General features: G+C 39.4%; 1 protein-coding gene across 2 annotated transcripts in view; it reads right to left on the bottom strand.

Annotated features, from left to right (window-relative positions):
* The window catches only part of LOC128015557 (ras-related protein Rab-6B), an 85969-nt gene that overhangs the window by 29388 nt on the left and 31285 nt on the right, over nucleotides 1–25296 (bottom strand). For both annotated transcript variants that reach the window (XM_052599458.1, XM_052599460.1), the window contains exon 2: nucleotides 18734–18792. In XM_052599458.1, the coding sequence (XP_052455418.1) occupies nucleotides 18734–18792 (59 nt within the window). The remainder of the gene's footprint in view (nucleotides 1–18733; nucleotides 18793–25296) is intronic.

Below are 25296 nucleotides of genomic sequence, written 5' to 3'. Positions count from 1 at the left end.
GATGCCTCAACCACTGGAGTTGGGGCGGTACTATCTTAGCGGCAGGGGACCCCTCCAAAACTCCATCCATGCGCCTTCTTTTCCCAGAAACTCAGCCCGGCGGAGAGAAACTATGACATCGGTAACCGGGAACTTCTTGCCATCAAATTGGCACTGGAGGAATGGCGACATTGGCTCAAGGGAGCAGCACACCCTTTCACGGTATTCACTGACCACAAGAACTTACAGTATCTCTGGGAGGCAAAACGTCTGAATCTTCGCCAGGCTGGATGGGCCCTAATCTTCACCTGGTTCCACTTTACTATATCCTATCGACCAGGTCCTCGCAATACCAAAGCTGATGCCCTCTCCCGCATCCACTTGCCGGATGAAAGCACAAACGAGCCTGAAATGATCATTCCAACATTACTCATCACCAGCCTGATACAATGGACCTCTCCACCAGTCACCTCCGAAGTTCCTGCTCCGCCGGGTTGTCCCCCCGGACTCAGATATGTTCCTCGGATGCAACGCACCCCTCTTATACATACTATTCACACCCCCCTCTTGGCACTGGCCACCCAGGGGCCGACGTGACTCTCTCGCTGCTAAAAGACCGCTTCTGGTGGCCCAACATGTCAGAGGATGTGGGAAGGTATGTCCGAGGTTGCACTGATTGCTCCATCTCCAAAAGTCCTCGACATCTTCCAGCTAGCAAACTCCACCCATTACCCATTCCTAACTGTCCCAGATCGCACCTAGGAGTGGACTTCATCAAGGATTTAACCCCCTCTGATGGTAATACCTGTATTTTGGTCATCATAGATAGATTCTCTAAATTCTGTCTGCCCTCGAAACTGCAGAGCTCCTCTTCAACTGTGGGCCACAATTCATCTCGTGGGTATGGAAATCCTTCTTCTCACTCCTAGGTGTGACTGTAAGCCTCTCCTCAGGTTACCATCCACAATCCAACAGCCAAACAGAAAGGCAAAAACAGGAAGTAGGACACTTTCTCCGGACCTTCTGCCATGGCCAACAGGACTCCTGGAACCAGTTCCTGGGCTGGGCCGAGTACGCCCAGAATTAGGGCTGCACGATGTGTTGTTTAAGCATCGATATCGCGATGTACAAATCCACGATAGTCACATCGCAGGATGTGCGATGTAGGCTGTCGTAGTTGATCCATTATTCATTAACTGTATGGGCCAAAGAGCGCGCGCGTGCAAGAGAGAGAGAGCGTGATGCGTGGTGCAAGCGTCTCAGCTGCGTGGCGTGTCCGTTTTTAATTCGGCTCCCATGTTAACAGGTTAGAGCTTGCAGACTGCCTGCATGAGACGCGCGTCTCAGGTGGGGCTCAAGCCGCGCGGAAAACACGTAAATGCTAGAAATAGACCCGACGCCTATTTATATTGCACCTTTCACCGGCCTGAGAGAGAGAGCGCGCGCGCAAAGCCTTCAAACAACACGAGCGCTGTCTTGCTCTCTCTCCCTCGAGCATATTAATCAATTGACATTATGGTGTCGATGTTTAAATCATTTAAAATGAGAATGTAAGTTTGCTCACTTCATTTTTGTTTGTAAGAATATTTTTTTTATTTCATATCACAATATATATCGCAGAAAAATAAAGTATCGCAATGTAAATTTTTCCCAATATCCTGCCGCCCTACCCAGAATTCCCTCCGCCAACCATCCCCGTGTCTTACACCATTTCAGTGCATACTTGGTTACCAGCCCCCGCTCTTCCCTTGGTCTGGTGACCCCTCCGACATACCTGCTGTCGACTTCTGGTTCCGGGAGAACGAGAGAGTCTGGGATGAGGCACACCATAACCTCCAGCGGGCAGTGCGCAGGCAGAAGACGGCAGCCGATCTGTGTCATGCATCTACTCCCACCTACCAACCGGGACAGAAGGTCTGGCTGTCCACTCGCGACATACGACTGCGCCTGCCCTGCAAGAAACTGAGTCCCAGATTCATCTGCCCCTTCACCATCCTAGAACAAATCAACCCAGTCACCTACAAACTCCAACTCCCTCCTCAATATAAGATTCATCCCACTTTCCATGTGTCCCTTCTAAAGCCCTTTCACCTTCCTGTCTCCACAGAGCCTGGCCGGACAGAGGAACCCCCTCTCCCACTACTACTAGAGGAAGGAGCCGTCTACAGAGTAAGGGAGATCTTGGAATCCCGGCGACGTGGTGGTAGATTAGAGTATATCGTCGACTGGGAAGGTTATGGCCCAGAAGAACGTTCCTGGGTACCTTGAGACGACTTCCTAGATCCCATGCTCCTAGAGGAATTCCATGCCTCGCACCCAGATCGCCCTGTTCCAAGAGGCTGAGGAAGACCACCACGTCATCGGGGTCGGCGGCCCTCAGGAGCGGGCCCTGGAGGAGGGGGTACTGTCACAAGTCGATCAGGCTCATCACAACGTACTCCCTCACCTGAGTTTTAATCATCGGCACCTGTTCACCATTTAATTATAAATCTTCCCCAGCACTATAAAAACACAGACCTTGGATCCTCAGTTGTCTGATCTCGTGACTACCCAGCAGAACATTCCCCGGCTAGTTACTTGCATTGACTCCTGCTTATACATTTATAACCTCAGAATGCAACAAGCTCCTCAAGTTGTGCATATTTTGTTTCACTCATTCAGATTAGCTAGACTATTAATTTACATGGTTTCATACAAAACACAAAGTCTTGTGTTTGTGAATGTATAACTGATCATGTGTGAGACTTAAAACAACAGTTTGTCCTTCAATCAATCCACTCGCACACAGCTGGTCATCAGCATAATGATCACGCATCCGTTTCTGTAGCGATGCCAGGCCACTGTGCTGTCTTAAACAGAAGCAATGAGCTCTTTCACCCTGCCACTCACTTTCTTCTCTTTCTCTCTCTCTCTCTCTCTCGATCTACTTATGGAACATGAAAGAGGTAATAATGCATTGGGAATTAAAAATAACCTTCAATTTAATATTTCAAATTTTAAGCTAACGTTTCAGACAATATTTTTTATATTACACAAGAAGCATATAATTCTTAGATTATTCCAGTAATTCCTGTGCTGCTATTTACCGCCTCCTCTGAAAATACAGTGCTGCAGCAAAATAAATTATAATTTACTCAAATTCTTTTCAGTCAAAATCGAATGTAAGGAGAGATGGAAAGATACTGCTGGGTACTGCAAAATAAAATGAAGACAACTCTGCTTGCTGGTGCTTTTCATTATTTCTTTTGTGTTATAATTCTGGTTTATGCTTAGAGCAGGCTTCAAAACATATATATGAAAAGGGATTTCTGTGACAAAAATAAAAATGAAACCTCCCGTGTCAAGATGAAAAACCAAAGGTGTTGAGCTTTTCAAGGAATGAAGGCGAGAAAGAGAGAGATAAAGTGACGTCGATGTTAAATATAGAATCTTGCACAGCTACAGGAGTGCTTGCACAAAGAGATGCAGAATGAATTATTCATAAACATTTTAATTATTAAGCTTCACGCACATCAGCTTTAAAACACAGAATGTGGTTTCCTGAACACCTCCTCAAAAGCCTCAGAGAAAAAAGGTGAAAAGGGAAAATGAATTCCTGTAGCTACTAAAATTCCTATAAATAAAGTGTAACTGGCAAATAAAACTGTGACAAGCACACAAACAAAATTTGTTGCTTGAGGTACCAAATGAGAAAGCAGCTAATTATAAGTCTTTATTTATGTTTCTAATAAACTGCTCAGACAATATTGTCATACAGTCGGAGACCTGAATTATGCCTGCAGAGAATATTAGCATAAATATAGACTATAATGAACATATGAATCTAAAACATTATGAAAAAGCAGTCATCACACAGCAGACAGCACATGCCCTTTAGACACAGTACACCAGTCGCTGTGCCTCTAGGGATGGTGGAAGGAGTTTGATTTGAATCGAACGCCAATTAAAACTCCAACAGAAGAGAAATTAGCCCCACTAATCTGCTTCACAAAGCACCACCTTGAGTGAATGTCAGGCCAAATCCTGTTTATCTGTTTATCTTTCTATTTGCATTTAATCAAAGCATAAATTTGAGGAATGCAACATGCCCCAGGTGAGCAGACTCAAAGCATGCTGGGAGCTTTGCTGCATATAAAGTGCCTTCCAGACTGAGATTGTACAGTCAGAGCCTCTAAATCATATTACGAAGAATGGAAAGCTGACCTGTAGATGAACATTTGTCAAATTCTACAGAATCCAATCTAGGCCTATGAGTGGGTTGCTATTTATCCATAATTTTAGACCTTGGAGAGTTGCCCGTTTGGCATCGATACTCCTGTACCCTGTGACGAAAACGAACTACAAAGCCCAAAATGCAATGCACCAAGTGGGAGGAGTCAGTCAGCTGGAGGAAATTGAGTGATCAAATCAATTTAAAACAGGTGATCGTGAGTGTTGAGTGTGTGTCCGCTGAGTCTTTGTCTGCTGAATCGATGGTCAGAATTTTGAACTGCCTGGTAATAGATGTTTAAAATGTGCAAAATGGGAAGAAACAAAATAGGAGATGACTGTCTTAAGTAAGCTTCATTTGTTGCGCTGCGGAGGAGTGCCTGGGTTCTACAATTCCTGCAAAAACTGCTCCTTTCCTCGTGGTGTCTGGGCCATATGAAAGCTGAATTAGCAGACAGTAGATGCTGTGAAGTAAAGCCGCTGACAATGAAACTACAAGCTTGAAGTGTACGGTGTTACAGAAGTCCCTCTGGCTGCACAGTGGACGAGTGTTCAGATGTATCCCATTAGTTTATGAGCTGTGTTTGAACTACGTGGGATTGGAACGCTGTAACTTTGAGTGCGTTTGTGGTGTTTTGGCTGGACTGCAAATCCCCTGATTGTGCACTGGACTCCAGGTAGGCCTTGAAAAGTTCATTATCTCCACTAAGCTAATTAATCATCAATGACTCTCGAAAAAGATGGGTCTACTGGACATCTAACTCACACACACACACACACACACACAAACATCAATCATTTCCACTTTAAACCCTTCATTTAAGAACACAAGCAGTCAAGAACACAAGCATTCAGAAGGGTCATCAGAACTGTTGAACGAACCTTATGTATATGAATGAATGTGATATGAGTTAATGGGTTATGTTTGGTTCACTTATGGACTTGATGCACCGAAGTAATGTTATTGTTTGAATATTTATTGATGTTGACTTGAGTCATTGACCAGGGTATTATTGTATTATTCTCACTCAGTTGAAAGACAAACGGTCCCTTGATGCTGTCCTATATGGTGTATTGATTCATGAGATGGTTTATTTTTGGTTGTTTATTGGTTGTTTACTTTAACATGCTTTGAAGCAAGAGATATTGAAAAAGAAATAAGACCATTTTGAGTTGCATTAAAAAGAATAAGAGAAAAACTGTTTTTTGCAATTTTTCTAAATGTGTGGGTAATTTACTGTTCTGTGAAGTGTGATTTGAGTTAACTGCCTTAGCCAGAACCACTACGTCACAGAAAATGGCGCCCGAACAGGGACTTGAATTTAAAAATTGAACTTGTAAAATTAATCTTGAAGCATCTTCTGTGATGATTCTCATTGTAATTTCAATATTTTTTTGTGGTTACTTTAGAAACTGTATTGAACTAAAAGTGTAAGGCCATAGGGTAAAGAATTGTTCTGAACTTTGTGACTTTGTGCTGGAAACCTTAATTTATTAATTGTACACTGTTTTATTTTCATTTAATTGTGAAGTATAAAGCTAATTAACTAAAGTGATGTGAACTTAACTTGAGCCCATATAATGAAGGGTGTGAATAATGTGAATTGTTGTAGAAACCCATTCTAATTTTGAACCTGTGGTGTTAAGTTTGTAATCCGTGACCAAAGAGAAGTAATCTCAGTTGCGAATTATAAGAATAATTGTTTTGCACTTCATCTACTGACAACACATAGCCTACAAGTACCCTATCCTTCACACTGTATAGAATGGCTGATGCCTTGCACCCATCGTCGTCAACCCTGGTTGACATTGATATTCCTGATGTTCCAGATGTTGCCACTCCAGTCTGGGCACCTGCCCTGCAAACTCGGGAGTCTAATTATCCTTACACTCCCAGTCAATCGACCGCATTACAATCAAGACCCCATGTGCAGTTTGCTCCTTCAAACCTTCCCCCTGGTACACCTGTGCAACCTCTTGTATGGAATGGGAGCAATGGAAACCAGAACCAGATCCAACTGTGTACTCCTTCTCCCACAGGGAATGGTTCTCAAGTGTCTTCAGGGACTCAGTATGATTTACCCAGAGCATTTCCTACACCTGCAAGGGAGATCGGACATCTTACTTCCCAGGTCCAGGGTAACTGGGACAAATTGCTTGACCTCATGGAGAAGCAAGAGAAAGCTGTAAGTGCACTTACTAGTGAACAGAAGCAGAGTTCTTTGCAACTTAAAAGCCAATTGGAAAGTCTTGCTGATAAAGTGGACAACCACACTCAACAAATTTCAAAGATTTTGTCAAAAGATAAACAACAGACTGAAACTGAGACAGATCAAATTGTAAAAACAATGAAGTTGTTAATTAAAGATGAAATCCACAAAGTTGAGAAATCATTGGTATCCAATATTCGTTTTATGGTAGAGCAACTTCAACAAGAGGTTCAAGAAGACATCAGAGCTGTCCAGAAAAACTTCCAAAAAAGCCACAGTGAACTTGTTAAAGATTTCTCAGACATTAAAGCTGTCCAACAAAACTGTCAAAAAAGTAACAATGAATTTGTAAAAGATTTCTCACATTGGACCTTCCAACTTGACCGCCTCAGTGATAAAATGAGTGAGCTAACAATGAGTACCGAACACAAAACACCTCTGAACCCACAGAAGGAAACTGAAACAGAATCACCTCCCCCTTCCATTGGTGTATCACCTCCCGTGAATGCTGTCAAGAGTGACCATCTCAAGTTAACCTTTCCTACTTTCGGAAGACCATCAGATGACTCTGATCCTCTGTTGTATTTAACTAAATGTAAGGATTTTCTTGCATTACATCCTTTATCTGATCCTGAAATTCTAGCTACCTTTAGAACAGTCCTACATGGAACTGCCCGGGATTGGTGGGAAGTTGCCAGAACTGCGATAACTACCTGGTGCGAGTTTGAGTCTTCATTCCTTACTGCTTTTCTCTCTGAAGACTATGAGGATGAACTTGCTGAACGTGTCAGAATCAGAACCCAAGGTGAGAGAGAATCTGTAAGAGACTTTGCCTTTACATATAGAGCACTTTGCAAAAGGTGGAAGCCTAACTTCAGCGAGTCGGACTTGGTCAAGATGATTCTGAAAAACATAAAACCTTACCTGGCCAGCCAGTTGCGTGGTTGTGTGTCCACTGTGGAAGAATTGGTACGACTTGGACAACAACTTGAGAAGGATCATCTTCAACAGTTGCAGTATGACTACCGGTTGAGCTCAAAGCACAGTCAAACTGGGTTTAAAGGTCCCAACATTAACAGACTTCCAGAGAAGCCACAAGTTCAATGCTGGAGGTGTAAAGGCCATCATTCTCCTGGTAACTGTCCACAGTTTACTTTATCCTCACAGCCTTTTCAACCATCAGCCCAACATGCTGTTAACATGCAACCAACCTTTCCTTCGAAATCCAGAGGTAAACCCACTAACAATTCAGTGACTACTGCAAATGCTTTACAGGAGAAGGTAATTTTCAGACATGAACCAAAATTTGCTTTTGTACCCCAACAATTAATCGTGCCAGTCAGTATTTGTACCTGGACCGGTAAAGCCATTGTTGACACTGGGGCAAGTTATACCCTAATTCATGAAAGCTTAGGTAAAAAAACTAGATCCCTCAGAACAAAGCCTTAGTCCTTGGACTCTTGGACCATTATATTTGGCCAATGGGAAGACTGAAGTGCCTCTGGGATGGTTGAATGTTTCTCTTAAATTGCATGACCAAATTTTCCCCTTACCTGTTGCTGTGCTGACAACCCAAGCTCTTGCTTATTCTATTGTTTTGGGTCTAGACTTCATCTTCTTTAGTGGAATGCAGATAAATGTGTCGCAGGGGAAGTATTCCTTTAACTCCAAACCAGAAGTGGACTACTACTTCCAGCCTGGTCATGCCAGCGTGCCACCGCCGATGAGATTCCAATGTATGCAAGATGGAACCATCGCTCACCGTTCCACTCCAAGTATGGCCCTCTTAAGTTCTGTTCCACCCTTAATGTTGCCCTTTGCCTTGAAAGATGGTGACCGTGAAGATGATGCAACACTCATCTACCAAGCAGTGGATGCAGCTCACTTACCACCTGATCAAAAGCAACAGTTAAATCACCTTCTACAAACAAATCCTCAAGTGTGCACTCTTCGGTTGGGACGGACTAATGTACTTCAACATAAAATCTACACGCATCATCAAATACCCATAAAACAAAGGCCTTATCGAATGTCACCTTTCAAGCAAGCCATAGTGAATCAGCAGCTCCAGGAAATGCTGGAGACCGGCATTGTGGAACCTTCACAATCAGGTTGGTCTTCTCCGGTGGTCCTAGTGCCGAAAAAAAATGGACAACTTCGGTTCTGCGTTGACTATCGCAAGTTAAATGCTATAACTGACAGCGACGCATACCCCATGCCAAACCTCACTGAAATTTTGGAGTCACTTTCAGGATCTGCTATCTTTTCCACACTAGACCTTAACAGTGGGTACTGGCAAGTTACTATGGATGCTTCTAGTAAAGCAAAGACTGCCTTTACAACCCCTGCGGGGCTATTTCACTTCAATGTAATGCCCTTTGGACTTAAAAATGCTCCAGCAACTTTTCAACGTCTTATGGAGACTGTCTTGGGAGACCTACGTGGAAGTATTTGCTTTGTATATATCGATGATATTATTGTCTATTCCCCATCTGTTGCTAAGCATTTCTTTGACCTCCAAGCTGTTTTCCAGAAATTACAAGAAGCTGGCTTAACCATCAATCTTCATAAAAGTAAGTTCTGCTTGCCTGAAGTTACATTCCTAGGTCATGTAATAAATAACAAAGGCATTACAGCTGACCCAAGTAAAGTGGAAGCTATTCAAAACTATCCTGTTCCAAGAAATCTGAAGGAAGTCCAGCGGTTTCTTGGACTAGCTGGGTGGTACCACCGGTTTGTTGCAAATTTTTCCAGAATTGCTGAACCACTTAATTCCTTAAAGAAAAAGGGCCGAGTTTTTCAATGGACACCACAATGCCAACAGGCCTTTGAAGAATTGAAAACATGCCTAACGACTCCACCAATCCTCGGACATCCCAATTTCGAGCATCCCTTCATTGTATATACAGACGCCAGTGAGACAGGACTGGGTGCAGTGCTGACCCAAAAGAGAGGACAAGGTATAGAAGAGGTAATTGCTTATGCCAGTCGAGCTCTTAATCCCGCGGAGTCAAATTATTCTGCAACAGAAAAAGAATGCTTAGCTGTAATATGGGCATTAGAGAAATGGCAGCACTATCTTGAACACAGAATGTTCACTGTCGTGACGGATCACTCTGCTTTGCAGTGGGTGATGAGTTCACCTAAAACTACCAGCCGTCTCATTCGATGGGCACTGCAATTGCAAAAGTATGATTTTATTGTTGAATATCGAAAAGGGAAACTGAATGCTGCTCCTGATGCACTTTCACGGCTCGCCCCCCATGCAAACTTTAATTTGTATTCAAATCAGAAAGATGTAAATACCCTTCCAATTACAGATGAACTAATTTGGGAGAAACAACACAGTGACCCAGAGATTGTGCAGATATTTCAAACTCTGGCTGAGGACAAGGGAGGGCAGCAGGAAAAATATGAGGTAATTGAAGATAAGCTTTATCTAAAAACAGTGTCCGAAAATCAATCACACTATCGTATCTTCCTCCCCAAAGATCTTGTGCCAGCTATACTGGAACACTATCACTGTGACCCCACGAGTGGACATGCAGGAATCTTTAAAACTTACAAGAGAATTCAAGAAGTTGCTTTCTGGCCTGGGATGTGGTCCGATATAAAACAGTTTGTCAAAAGATGTGTTAAATGCCAGACCCTAAAATCTGAACAACGGAAACCTGCTGGTAAAATGCAGAAGATTAATAGCACACGACCAAATCAGATCATGGGTGTAGACATCATGGGACCATTGCCCCGTAGCACTAACCAAAATGAATACCTTTTAGTCTTTGTTGATTACTTCACTCGTTGGGTAGAACTGTTCCCCATTCGTACTGCTACTGCCAAAACTGTTGCAACTGTATTCCGAAAAGAGGTACTAACCAGATGGGGAGTTCCAGACTTTCTTGTATCTGACAGAGGTACACAGTTTGTGTCTGCAATATTTAAAGAAGTGTGTGAGAGTTGGAATGTAACACCAAAATTAACTACAGCATACCACCCGCAGACAAACATGACCGAAAGAGTCAATCGAACTCTTAAAAGTATGATTGCGGCATTTGTAGAAGATAATCATAAACGATGGGACCAATACCTACCAGAAATCAGATTTGCAATTAACTCTGCAGTGCAAGAAACCACTGGAATGTCTCCTGCAGAACTTCACTTGGGAAGGAAACTACAGGGGCCCATGGACAAGCTTCTGAAAGGTGAAAGCTGTGATCTGTCACCCGATGCACCCCATTATGACACGGTGTATCACTTAAAACAATTGCAAGCTAGAGCAATAGAGAATAGTAAGAAAGCACATCAAAGACAGCTTCGAAATTACAATAAGAATCGACGGGACCTGTTATTCAAAGAAAGGGATCGAGTATGGATGAGACACTTTTCACAGTCCAGTGCAAAGCACAATTTCACTGCTAAACTTGCACCAAAATGGAAAGGACCATACCGGGTAATCCAACAAATGGGACCAGTGAATTACCAAATAGCACTGGAATCTACAGGTGAAGATGTTCGTGTTGTCCATGTTTGCAATTTAAAGCCCTGTTTTCCAACTGCCTCTGAAGTAGAAGCACAAGACAGACAAAACCTTATTGATCTCTTTCAGGAATCCTCAATTGATGAAGAGTTCTTCGGATTTTAATGTTTCAACATCTCATAAGGAACTATGAGATGCCTTGTCCAACGGAGGGGGAGTGTGACGAAAACGAACTACAAAGCCCAAAATGCAATGCACCAAGTGGGAGGAGTCAGTCAGCTGGAGGAAATTGAGTGATCAAATCAATTTAAAACAGGTGATCGTGAGTGTTGAGTGTGTGTCTGCTGAGTCTTTGTCTGCTGAATCGATGGTCAGAATTTTGAACTGCCTGGTAATAGATGTTTAAAATGTGCAAAATGGGAAGAAACAAAATAGGAGATGACTGTCTTAAGTAAGCTTCATTTGTTGCGCTGCGGAGGAGTGCCTGGGTTCTACAATTCCTGCAAAAACTGCTCCTTTCCTCGTGGTGTCTGGGCCATATGAAAGCTGAATTAGCAGACAGTAGATGCTGTGAAGTAAAGCCGCTGACAATGAAACTACAAGCTTGAAGTGTACGGTGTTACAGAAGTCCCTCTGGCTGCACAGTGGACGAGTGTTCAGATGTATCCCATTAGTTTATGAGCTGTGTTTGAACTACGTGGGATTGGAACGCTGTAACTTTGAGTGCGTTTGTGGTGTTTTGGCTGGACTGCAAATCCCCTGATTGTGCACTGGACTCCAGGTAGGCCTTGAAAAGTTCATTATCTCCACTAAGCTAATTAATCATCAATGACTCTCGAAAAAGATGGGTCTACTGGACATCTAACTCACACACACACACACACAAACATCAATCATTTCCACTTTAAACCCTTCATTTAAGAACACAAGCAGTCAAGAACACAAGCATTCAGAAGGGTCATCAGAACTGTTGAACGAACCTTATGTATATGAATGAATGTGATATGAGTTAATGGGTTATGTTTGGTTCACTTATGGACTTGATGCACCGAAGTAATGTTATTGTTTGAATATTTATTGATGTTGACTTGAGTCATTGACCAGGGTATTATTGTATTATTCTCACTCAGTTGAAAGACAAACGGTCCCTTGATGCTGTCCTATATGGTGTATTGATTCATGAGATGGTTTATTTTTGGTTGTTTATTGGTTGTTTACTTTAACATGCTTTGAAGCAAGAGATATTGAAAAAGAAATAAGACCATTTTGAGTTGCATTAAAAAGAATAAGAGAAAAACTGTTTTTTGCAATTTTTCTAAATGTGTGGGTAATTTACTGTTCTGTGAAGTGTGATTTGAGTTAACTGCCTTAGCCAGAACCACTACGTCACAACCCTTAAGACGAACGACATGCGTTTCATTGAGGCATATTGATTGTAATGTAACTGCTCAACGCGGAACCTGAAGGGATGACGTCATTCAATTGGCCTGATGAACAGTGTGAGACACATTAAGCAATCGAGTGGGCTAATGTTGGGGCATCTGGTCAATATCAGGAAGGCTTTAACGTGTTTACATTACACAGCTACATTCATTGCCTTCAACGTGTGACAGGATTCTCAAGGCTGCTTAGGTGAGGGGTGGAAATAAAATGGCACACTATACATGAATCATCTTCTTGGCAAGATAAAGACAAGATGTGTATGATGTTTAGTGATCCAAGTAACAGAATTGAAGACAATTTCAATGCAGCATGATCAGATGCTAGTGCATAGCCTGCAACAGCAAAATTCAGAGCAAGCGAGTCAACCATATTGTAAATCTTAGTATGCGCTTCATATACTCAAAAAATATTTAGGCCTAAATTTAAGATTTATGCTACTAGAACTTTACTTACTGCCAGATGATTAGTTGCACAGCTATTTAAAGGCTAGAATTATTTATGTTACGTTGTCCTCAATGATAGCACACAACACACAGTTTGATCTGTGTAGTCTGATTCACTAAAGAATGACTCTTATGAATCAGTTCGTTTTATTGAATCAGACAAAATCTGTTTGACTGACATGTTAAATCTGTTAGAGGGTTGTTTTGAAATTACACTTGACTCACAAATAATAGTTTTTTCAGTCATATTCAACTCTATTCAACTACTGTATTATTTTCAGCTGAACAATCAGTATGTTATTAAACAGCAGAACAATCCATTGAATGCGCTTCTATTCCTCACAGCCTCATTTTCATTCCTTTCCAAAAAATTTATATAGCACTACCATAAGTATTTTTTTAAATATAATTTTTATCTATAATTATGATCAATATTTTTTCACACAGGCTTGTTAAAATGCATTATGAGACTACATTGTCTTCAAAAGCCACATGTTAGGTTATGTAGTTGCTTACTTTCTGGAGTAGACTTCGTGTCAAGACTGTACTGTCTACAGAGGCAGCTCACTAGTTCTTGAACCAGAGCTTCAGTGTCTTCTCTGCTCCCTGGTTGTGCTGATCAGAAAACAGTCACACTCCAGTGCTCCGTGTTGAGTGGCAGTTCAGTCAGGCGGCGCAGCAGAGCTCTCCTGTTGGACCTCTAGTAGCATGTCCAAATCTCACTCTATCGGCAGCCAAACGGCCATCACAGCAAAACAACCACAAACTCAGCAAGTCAAGCTCAATATCTGAAAGGCAGCCAGTCTCTGCTCTTCATTTTCATTTGCTTAATTCTCTTCTAAATTCATTGCTTTGTTTCTAACCCCCACTTTATCTGTAATGAAATCAATTAGACGATAACATTGGAAAGTTTGATGATATCTCTTATTCCCTTGTCCCACATAAAATGGAAGAGCTAAAACCAGGGCAGAAAGTGTGATACCGAGATTTTCTGGATGACTTAAATCCCCAGTGAAACATGTAGCGTGTGTTTAATACAGCTGACTGTTCAGCCCTTTTTAATGAAGTGCGAAGGTCTCAGCGCGCCACTAGAGAGAAAGAGAAAAGACCAGAAACCTTCTGCTGCACTGTGCATCACTTGATTAAACAATGGCGGGCTCATAGAATAAGAATTTCTTGTTATTAACACTGTAAAAACATACATAAACTTATACATTCACAGCAATCTCCATCAACGCCAAAGGTTCAAGGTTTGGCTACTTATCCTGTAACTACAGATTGTTTCTCAGTTCACAGTCATTCAAAAGTAATCATATATTTTATGTAACTTTTGACCTTTGAACAGTTAAAAAATAAAACTGCATGTGTCTTGTAGACGAACATTGATTTGCTTGTGCTTCGGCTCTGCTACTCTCCATGGATGTATGAATGTGGTTTGAGGTACTTATAGATGTACATGGAAAAAGCATTAGTTCCCACGAATTGAAGATGGCAGCTTCCAGGTTAATTTACTTCAGAAGCTAAGCAACTGTCATTAAAATAAATAGGAACGGCTAAATCAATAACGCACTGAGGTTCTAAGGAATTTTAAGAGAAACAAAATACTTGAATATAACTGAAAACGCATCCTGGTTAATGACAGAGCAACCTCTGAACATTACAATTTTCCTCTGGGTTATTTTGTTATGATTCTTTGATGCTTTATATATCACCAACATAAATTGCTAGCAACAATTTTAAAATAATGACATTTAATTTCCTAAACAGTGGAGTATGTGTTTGGTAGCTGGGATCTATTTAAAGAAAATGGGAGTTCTAAATGGTCATTTTCTACTCACATTTCTCTCTAAATGTTGATGTAATACAGACTCAGACAGCGATTCATTTACATCAGGTGAATGTCATAAATATGCAGATGTGCCTATCTCATTTTGAATAGAGCAGAAAACTGACAGATGACAGGAGATGGGGTGATGCTCTCTGCTCTTCTGGCATATGCTATCATGAAAGCCCAGTGCTAGACATCTTAAGGTCATTCTCAATGTTGAGAAGCAGCTTGATTTGAGCTTATTCAAGAATATGTAAATTAGAAAAGAACTGGTATCCCTTCCTCTCTCCAGCGTAACTGTAGCGAGTTACAGCTCATTAAGATGCCTTTCACTTCTCAAATGTGACACGAGGCAGTATATTTTATTCATATGCAGATGACACAAGAAACTGTTTGGTTTAAGTCAAATTCAACTGCTATCAATTAACCTCCTCGAGCAAAAAATATGACTGTATGGCCACAGTCATTAATGGCGGTCTTAAACGAGATTCTGAAATCTTAGCTTCATCAAGAGCTTGTTATATTAAGCCATGTTATAATAAGCATTCAAAAATGGAATTAGACAAAAAAAAAAAAAAAATGTATATGTGACATTACTCGTAAGATACTTTCTGGTGTCCCAGTGGTGACACAAGTAAAAATATATAAAGAGGCTTTTTAAAGATAATTTACATGATCAAAAGCACATCTACACACACATGTGAAATAAACATAATAATATATAACTATATAATATATTTAAAATGCAGACATGAATTATTAAGATATTACACTATTTTTTATGACATTATTATTTATATTTGTTTATATATTAATAGAACACAAAGCATATTAGTAAGAATAAATGCATGGTGCAAAACAACATTCTGGATTTGAGAAAAAAGCACATATTTTTCTCGTCAGAAAGCACAACACAGTCTGTTCACAAAGCAAGCATGTAATCTTATTACAGCTTGACACTGTATCACTACAGCATGCTTAGTTTGGTTTATGACACAAACATAAATGTTACACACATTGTGAGACTACAGATCAGGGGCTGGTTAGAGCTTAACTCTATTTTCTGGCATTTTATTAAGCTACTATCGGTACACTGTCAGTGTGGAGGACAACTGTAAAGGTCCATTTGTTATCATATGCACTGCACGTTTATGTAACAAGATATTAACAATAGAGTTAATACATTACATTAATCCCTATTCGTTGCTGGTAAGGTTTCCATTTGGCATAGAAATGTGCTCAATGTCCTACTAAAGTTTAACTGCCATTTTAAGAAAAAATACTGAAGTTTTAAGAGAAATTTGTGAACACAGAGTTAATATGGAGAGGATATAAAGAGAGAAAGGCAACATCAAGCCCAGAGAGACTTCAAAGATCAGTGATCATACATAATATGTCTCAGACAGCTGGACTATTGTGACAGTTAAAACCTGTAGTGCACCAAAGATGTGACTCAGCTCAAACACAAAGACATCTACACTGAACAAAATGATCAATGCAACACTTTTGTTTTTGTCACCAATTTTCATGTGCTAACCTCAAAGATCTACGACTATTTCTATGTACACAAAAGGCCTCTTAATATTCTCTCAAATACTGTTCACAAATCTGTCTAAATCTGTGTTAGTGAGCACTTCTCCTTTACTGAGATAATCCATCCACCTCACAGATGTGGCATATCAAGATGCTGATTAGACAGCATGATTATTGCACATGTGTGCCTTAGGCTGGTCACAACGCGGCGATTTTAACAAAGGTCTGAAAAGCGAGGTGTACACTGATTGGCCAGCTATCTAGTGCGTTGTGAGTGGCCAAATGCCTCAAGCGTGTGACGTAAATGTTGCACACCATAACACTGTGATGCCGTGTGTCCCGGCGCGACAAGAAAAAAAAGAACAACCATAACAAACAAGGCATTTGTTGCATCCAGTGGGGACATAACTACTGATTAGAATGACTTATAATGTCTTTTATTAACTGTGTTACTTTGCATATCGCGCTGCTTAAACATAAAACCATGTCTGCATTTGAGATCGGAGAAATGACAAACAACAAGTGCTAATCTACACTGTTTGAATTATCAGTGGCAGGACAATGTTAAATGTCTGGCAGGACACAGCCGAATTAGAACATTTCTGGCTAAATTAACCCAGCTCTTGAATATTAGGAAAACAAATTTAAAGATACACAGAAAATAATAAAACTATCACAAACTACAGTGATTTTTTTATTTTCTTTTCACAATATTTTCCTGCTCTCATACTGTTTTATGTTTTTGGCCAGAGGAGAACTGATTTTTTTCCCCTTCTTCTCCTTTTCTGTCCCAGATGGAGTTTGGATTCCTTGGCGCTGTTGACTTTGGCTGCCTTAGTTGGGGACACTTAATTTTTGGCAATATTGTCAACATGATTCCATAGACACTATTTGAAGTGAACAGGCCTGAGCTGGATGATGATATCACTGAATCGATGATGAACTGACTGAAAAATAATATTGTCCTCTTTTTAGAGCAGCTCTACAGCAGAATTGTATTTTCACATTATTGACACACTATTTTCCTGTTTAACACTGTAAAGCTGCTTTGACACAATCTGTACTGTTTAAAGCGCTATATAAATAAAGGTCACTTACTTTACTTTTCTTTAAAGTCATGATGAAAGAGAAGAAGCAACATATCCAGCACAGGCTCATTGCAAATACGTTACTGTGGTTCAATTTCCGCAAAACCTTGTGGATAGAACATTATGGGTTGGTTTTGCAGCACTTTTTAGATGGCATGTCCACAAAAGGCTCTTGTTGGTGTTTTACTGGCACTAATCTATTACTAGTCTAGCCTGTTTCACCTGGAAACTGCAATGATATGTATGTATGTTCTTTTGACAACTAGATGCACCATAGAGACAGATCCGATGCGAAGACCTCATCATGCTGGTTTTGTCTGGCCAGAGACTGAGCCTGGTTTCTCGCAAGGTTTTTTCTCCATTAATGTCACTGATGGAGTTTTGGTTCCTTGCCACTGTCGCCTTTGGCTTGATTAGTTGGGGACGCCTGACTGATTGCACAGACACTATTGGAAGAGAGCTGAACTAAATAATGACATCACTGAATCATCAATGAACTGACTTTAGCTGGAAAAAGGACTATCTGTTGTTGTCTTCTTAAACTATTTTCCTGTTTGATACTGTGAAGCTGCTTTGACACAACCATTATTGTATGAAGGGCTATACAAATAAAGGTGACTTGACTTGATTGACTAGTTTTGCAGAAATGCAAACAGGGTCAAAAAAAGTAGAGTGGGGTCTTGGTTCTATCCATTAGTCGTCGTCTGAATTTTAAGATGTCGGTGTTACACTCAAAATGAATGTGAGCTGCGGTCTATTGTAGAATAGTGGGATAAACATCATATATTTGTTGTTTTCACAGGAAGATTAAATTAAATTAAAATTAAATGTATGCATTCAGCAGATGCTTTTATCCAAAGCGACTTACAGTACATTCAGGCTATTAATTTTTACTTATCATGTGTTCCCGGGGAATCAAACACCCAACCTTGCGCTTGATAAACAATGCTCTACCAATTGAGCTACAGGAACACTAGATTGAGTTGTAACATTGTGATGAAACACTAAATATACATGAACGAATTGTGAATTTACATGATGACTGTAAAATCATCTTGGGGGACAAAACACATTTCCCATGAGGTGGATTGTTTAAAAAAAGCATGCCCCTCCCCCCCCACACCCAAACCACATTACAATTCAACAACAGTCTATAACAATCTGCAGTGTGCTTTCAATGAAAATCTGGATTCCCATTTACCAAAAGGTTCGCTGTGGTGTGATGATGAAACTGACCATATATGTATATTCATCTCTGCTTCTGCTGATTCAGATGAGATTGGAGGTGAATATAGAATGAATAATAAAATTTTGCAAATGTGTTTGTGATTCAATAACCACACAATCATGTTGAACATTTAGAATCAATTTGGAAGAACTGTCTTCACAAATGAAAGACTGAACTCAGCCTATTATGTTTTCTAAAGATGACTCTTTGATGCTGCACAATAAGGGGAGGGATACTTTGGAGATGTCTGAGTGACAGAATGACAAGAACGTCAAGCGGCCTGCCAGCTGCCTACCTGATACGTGTTGTCAAAGCTGTCGTACATGAAGCGTGTGATCAGGGAAGTCTTCCCCACTGTAAGAGAACAAAGAGAAGAAAAACATTCAAATAGAAGCCATTTGAAAGCAGAAGGTGACTGAGGAAGCCAGTGATGCCTGCCTGGGCTTATTGGATTGATTTGCAAGCTGTGGGCTGCCAACTGCACTAACTGAAACCTCTGCCAATATATCTAATAATTCAACAGGAGACTAATCCGGAAGGTCGTCAGTGACGTTATGGAACCATTGAAAATTATTGCATTAGGAATACAGACTTTAAAATAAAAGGTCCAAAAGGTGGTTCTTGCAGTGGCGCTATAGACAGAAAAATTTTTGGTTGCCAAATAAACCATCCAGTGAAAATAAAAAATAAATATCTTTCATAGTGTGAAGAAAACCTTTTTTCACTATAAAGAACCTTTTGTGTGGTAAAAAGGTTTCAGGGATGTTAATGGTTTATATATATATATATATATATATATATATATATATATATACACACACAGTAGAAACACAGCCAATAGAGAACCTAAACTATCTCTAGTAGTTAACTCTAGTCTTTGATTTAAAGATTAAAAATGATTTATTTTATGGTAAGAATAGACTCAACTTGTCAACATCTGTTATATGAGACAAGGAAATCACCACATCTTCCAGAGCAGCACATAACAGTGTTTTATTTTCACATCTATATTTTATGAATGGTAATATTCTCAAGCTTTTTGAAGCTCCTTCATGCAAGCAATAAAAAAGGCATTAAAAAGTAGATTATTTAGATGTTACTTCTTTTGAGGCAGGTTTATTCAATATAGGGCAGAAAACTGTTCCCAGTAATAGCATCACAGAACCTAAACTCAGATATGAGACTGCAATGAAAACATCAGCACAACTTCATCTGCCCTGCTGACCTGAGATTCCCCTAAGACTCAAGAGAAAAAACACAAGAAACCCTACCTATGTGGATAAATGGATGAATTTACCCACACCCACACATCGTCACATAAAATAACTCTGAACTACAGATTAAATAAAGGAGAGAGCAGGATTTCTCATGGCTGAGAAGTTTTCGGAGTGAGTTGACTGGAGGCTCCAGGTCACAAGTCATTTAAATGCTAATTTTCCCTAAGACACCGATCTGTCTCCATTTAAAAGCCAGAAGGATCAAAATTAATGGGACTCATAAGGCTTTATCTAATGCTTTTGAGTAAATACTGAATTATAGTTTGGGCAATGCCCATCAAACGAACCATGACCATTGAGTGCAGATGAAACTGGTGAATGGAAGACATTTGTACTCATTGGGAGTGCTAGTGCAATGCAGAGAGGCAGACGCTAACATACATAACCCACCAGCTCCTACTGCATCAAGACCAGTGGGAAGAGAACGTCCATGGCTTTTGATCAATTGAATAGTGAATCCTTGTGGAAGAAGTATTAATTTCTTACTGACCCCATACTTTTTAACAGTAGTGTAGTTTGAAGCCTAAACACAGATTTAAGAAAACGGATCATCATTCCAGTGAACAGCAAGTAATCTTTTCCTTTCTGCATTCTGTCTTTTCAGAATCCACCAAACGGAACGCTCAAACTCTGCTCCTAATGGATAGAGTGGGCGTCTAATTTTAGTCCTGTTAAATATTTAATATTATGTCATTTAGTTGAGTAGAGGGCATCCAACATTTTTCGGTTAATCACATATTCCAGACAGCAGAGCAATAGCAGGACATAGGATTTAGCGCTTAGACTTTACTGTGATAGATTGGATTTGGTGCTTTGACTCCACTAAGAGCACCCATTAGAGGCACAATCAGATAATGGATACAGGATAAGGAAATGTGAAGGAAGAGACTAAAGTAACTAAAGTATGTCGAAAAGCTGGCGGTTTAATGGGAGAAGCAGCAGATAGATTTAACTGAAAACAGATATAAACAGATATACCACATATACTGTATACCAAAAGGTACATTTAAAAAAAAGTGTTCAGTGTTGCACAAAGAAGGCAGGGCTATTTAATTTCAGGACAATCTACTCCAAATACGTTGACAACGTGCCACAAAAGGTCAATTGGTTTACTAAACTGTTTCTTATTTCCCGGGCTATAACAGAGAAAATAACACTTCAACAGCTTTTTTCTTTTTCTTTTTTTTTTAGCTAACACAATATTGTATACACTTGTATCAAAATTGACTTTCTAAAATATGCCCACCCTGAGAAATATCCATCGTCTCAGTTTCTTCTAAATCCATATCTTATTAAAGGACTATAGTGATAAAACATGAACGCAATGGACGGCGGGGGCTTCTGGTACAGTGATTCCCGTCTTTGATATCTCTTTAATGCACACTCGAGGCGCTGCCTGATAAATGTTAGCAGACATGCCAAGAACTCCAAGAATTGAATTTAAAACAGCTTTATTTCATCACTATTATATATTCATGGCAAATCCACTCATGTATGCTGATAAAATCATCAGTACTAATGTTGTGAAACTGCATTTCGAGAGAGAAAAATGCAATAGACATCAGCAATATCATTTATGAATGCTTATGCTTATCAGTCTGGCTAATGAACTTTATTTTAGACATTTTTTGACTTATCATGCAGGAATTATTTAACTGTAATTAGTGCTTCTGATAATTAGCATACATTATTTATCTTTGCATGGTTGAAAATGCAGGACCCCCTTTTAATTTTTCCTCAATTCTGTGTTTTCTGTTTTAATCTTTCTGAATTCCATTTAGTGGTTTATTCATACCATTATTTTTGATTATCATAAAATAAAAAATTAATATGCTGTTTTTTTTATTTGTCATCTGTTTAAGTTTTACCAGATTGTGTGTTCTATGATTCAAATTAATCTTCAAAAAACCAGCAAATTAAAACTTCAGAAAACAATTTATTCAATATTTTAAAATCTAACAAAGTTGACTGTATACATAAAAAATTGATGAAACAAATTATGTTATTATTACTATTTATATCATTACCTTAAAGCTGCAGTAGGGAACTTTTGTAAAAATATATTTTTTACATATTTGTTAAACCTGTCATTATGTCCTGACAGTAGAATATGAGACAGATAATCTGTGAAAAAATCAAGCTCCTCTGGCTCCTCCCAGTGGTCATATTGCTATTTGCAGAAATTCATCCGCTCCTGGTAAGAAACAACCAATCAGAGCTGCAGTCCGTAACTTTGTTTGGGTTCAAAATGTAGAAAAATGTATATAATAAGCGAGTACACCATGAATCAATTTTCCAAACCGTGTTTTTAGCTTGTCCTGAATCACTAGGGTGCACCTATAATAAGTGTTTATATTCGGACTATTTTAGATTGCTTCGGGGGTACCGCGACGGAGTAACCCAGTACCTTTGTGATTCTTCATAGACATAAACAGAGAGAAGTAGATCCGGCTACAATGTTCTTCCGCAAGACGCAAGCATTTCTGTTTATTAACCGCTAGAGCGTCAAAAGTTACCTACCGCAGCTTTAAATATACATTTTACAACATAATGGCAATATATTCCTGTCAAATCAAACTTTGTTTTTTGGGTTGTGAAGATGTCTCTGTGTGACAATAGTTTATTAAATGAAACGGTAAAATGCAGTTCTGGAAATGTAGTACTCATAAAGTGAGATGGTAGACTTTGAAAACGCATCAACATGCTTAAATATGTGTATTAGACAAAACTGCTCCACTCAGGCACATAAATACACACTGAACATGCAGACTTCATATTTCATTTATAGATTATGCAGAGGCAAATTTGCCCTACTTTTGATATATTTGCCAAATTCCATGATATTCCACATTACACAGTGAATTATAATTTTATGACTGCATTTCATTATTTCATCCATGTTTCCTGCATTACAGAAATCATAGGGTCCTAATCATTGTTCAGCACATCTTTTTACATCATCACACAACAGTAATGTAATGAAATGACATAAACAGTGCAACAGAAAGCAAATAAATAGCTGAATTGTTGCTGATGTATCTATAATGACACCTGCACATCTCTCCTTAACGCATCTTTGTCCGTCAGGTACATGTTGCTCTTAGATCCCAGGAAAGCTCATGTTTTGCAGCAAATTCTCTGAGTCATCACATTCAGCATAGGCTAAAGGGGCATAGAAACACGTGGAGAACAATTAGAGAGCCATTAGCCAGAGAGGCTGTTCAGTCTGTAGTTAACAGCACAGGATACGAGGCCTTTAAAGAGAAGGGGGAATACAGAGTGATCTAGATACTGCACACATACAGTATGTCTCTTTCTATGTGCCCATCTCTTTACTGCTACCCACAAACTTGAATTTTCTAAATGGTGTCTCAGCTATTGGTAGCCTCCATGGCTGCACTCTGCCATTAAAAGAATTGTTCATTTAAAAAGTCATCATTTTGTCATCATTTACCCACCCTCATGTCATTCCAAACCTATATGACATTGGTTCTTTATTAGAACACAAAAGAAGAATGACATGAGGTTGAGTAAGAAGGCAGAATTTTCATTTCATTTCAAATAACATAATTTATATTATGTTATTTGAAAAACAAAAAAGTCAGAATAGACAAAATGGTGTGCTTCTACCATCTACTAAGGGTTAAAGAGATGTTAACCAGTCTAAGCCTGGCCCCTTAGTTGCTGTGTGTGAGGTCTGCCGGGAGTGAATCTGTGGCTCGGCTCCTACTTGATTTCTCTAATTCTGCATGTTTGTTTATAATGAATGTCTGGAGCAAAGGGATTTTCAGCAGATTCGTGCGGCATGCAGCCTCATGAATCAAATGGGAAATATTCCATGTATGTTCATGTACAGATAAGAAAATTCATCTTTTATAGGTTAGGGCTATATATAGAGAACAGGGATGGTTGTAACACTGCTTGCTGTAACTTCTGCAACTCAGTGTTTTTATTTATGATTTATCACAAATGTTGATACAATTTTCTGCTACAGATCTCTCAGAGTGGGTTTAAGCAAAATTATAAAACAACATTATATATATAAATATATAGATGTATATATCACAACATAGATATGTTTGCTGAAGATAATATATATATATATATATATATATATATATATATATATATATATATATATATATATATATATATATATATATATATATATGTATATACTGTATATATATATATATATATATATATATATATATATATATATATATATATATACACACACACACACACTGACTTGAAGTTTTGTTCTGTGTATCTATATGTATAAATAGACTTACTGTACAACTTATACTCTCAAATTTGGTTGGCCAACAAGTAATTGTGATTTCACCCCCTTTCATCCACAGCAAATGTCTAAATGGTTAGAAGTTAGAACTGCTGTTTTAGCTCACCACATGTTACAAAAATCCCTAGTCTCTCCTTACTCTGTGTTGTGAGTGTACATATGTTTGTGCCACTTTCCAGATTTCTGCTAGCACGGTGTCACATGTGTTTTTAAATGAAGGCCTCCCGATTGATCGATGTCCCTAAAACCATCTAACCTTAGCTCTCCATGCTCAGCCCAGCTTCCACCCACCTTTAGCGCAAAACTGTTTCATCTTGACATTTGCACAAATCAATATTTTTTTCTTCAGGGCCTGAGACCTATCGATTGCCTTTAAACTCTAATTGACGTGGAGAGCTACACTGGTCTCCCTCAGACACTGAGAATAAAGAACGGCTCTTTGAACACTTCTCCCTGGATACCAGCCCCTACGTGAAGCTCAGTAGAATCCCCAATCGCTGGCTGATCTAGCCCTGCTATACAAAACCTTACTTGTAAAAGCCGTCGATAAATCAGCATCAAAGCCACTCACATCTAATGCTTGCTAACATGGTCATGACATTTGCATATGCAAATGTCTCCCCCGTGGAACTCCATTAATTAGGCATGGGTGTTGCCACGATGAGGCTAGGCATTGTTTATTGTGATTTGCTGGTATTCACAGGGAAGCATAATGGTGTACAATTCGAATCCCCCACTGTTAAACGTCGACCATAAAGATCGGTGGATCGACTTCTAATTTGCTTATATTACAAGCCAGCTTTAGCAACAATAGGGGGTGCAGTAATTACCTCGATCTAAAGTCTCTCTAGAAGTACCTCTTTTTTGGGAGTTCGAATTCAAAAGCTTTTCTATGGGTGCAAGGGGTTATAATTTCAACCAGAAATATAAAGTGTAGTCTTTCAAATTCTGGTTAGCTGAATGTCTTTAAAAAAATAAAAAATAATAAAAAAATGTGTTCTTTGATGGGCACTATGAGAAGCTTTTGCTGGATGCACTGCATCTGATCCAAACACCCCTGGGAGGTCACTAGCTATCAATTATACAGGGTTGTCAAAGACATCTTAATATGCATAAGTGATGTGCTTGAAGTCACACAATCGAGCAATTAACAGGTTTCTCCTTTAATCAGGAGTGCCTCCTGTCTGTCTGTTCAAAGGCACTGCGGTGGGGGTTAACATCATGAGGCCCAATTAAAACTAGTATAGGAACATCTGCTGCCCCTAAAAAGCTGTTATT

The sequence above is a fragment of the Carassius gibelio genome, chromosome A6, assembly GCF_023724105.1.
Source record: "Carassius gibelio isolate Cgi1373 ecotype wild population from Czech Republic chromosome A6, carGib1.2-hapl.c, whole genome shotgun sequence".
Classification (NCBI taxonomy): domain Eukaryota; kingdom Metazoa; phylum Chordata; class Actinopteri; order Cypriniformes; family Cyprinidae; genus Carassius; species Carassius gibelio.
Note: the sequence above shows the minus strand (reverse complement) of the source record. Positions and strands in the feature narration are given on the sequence as shown.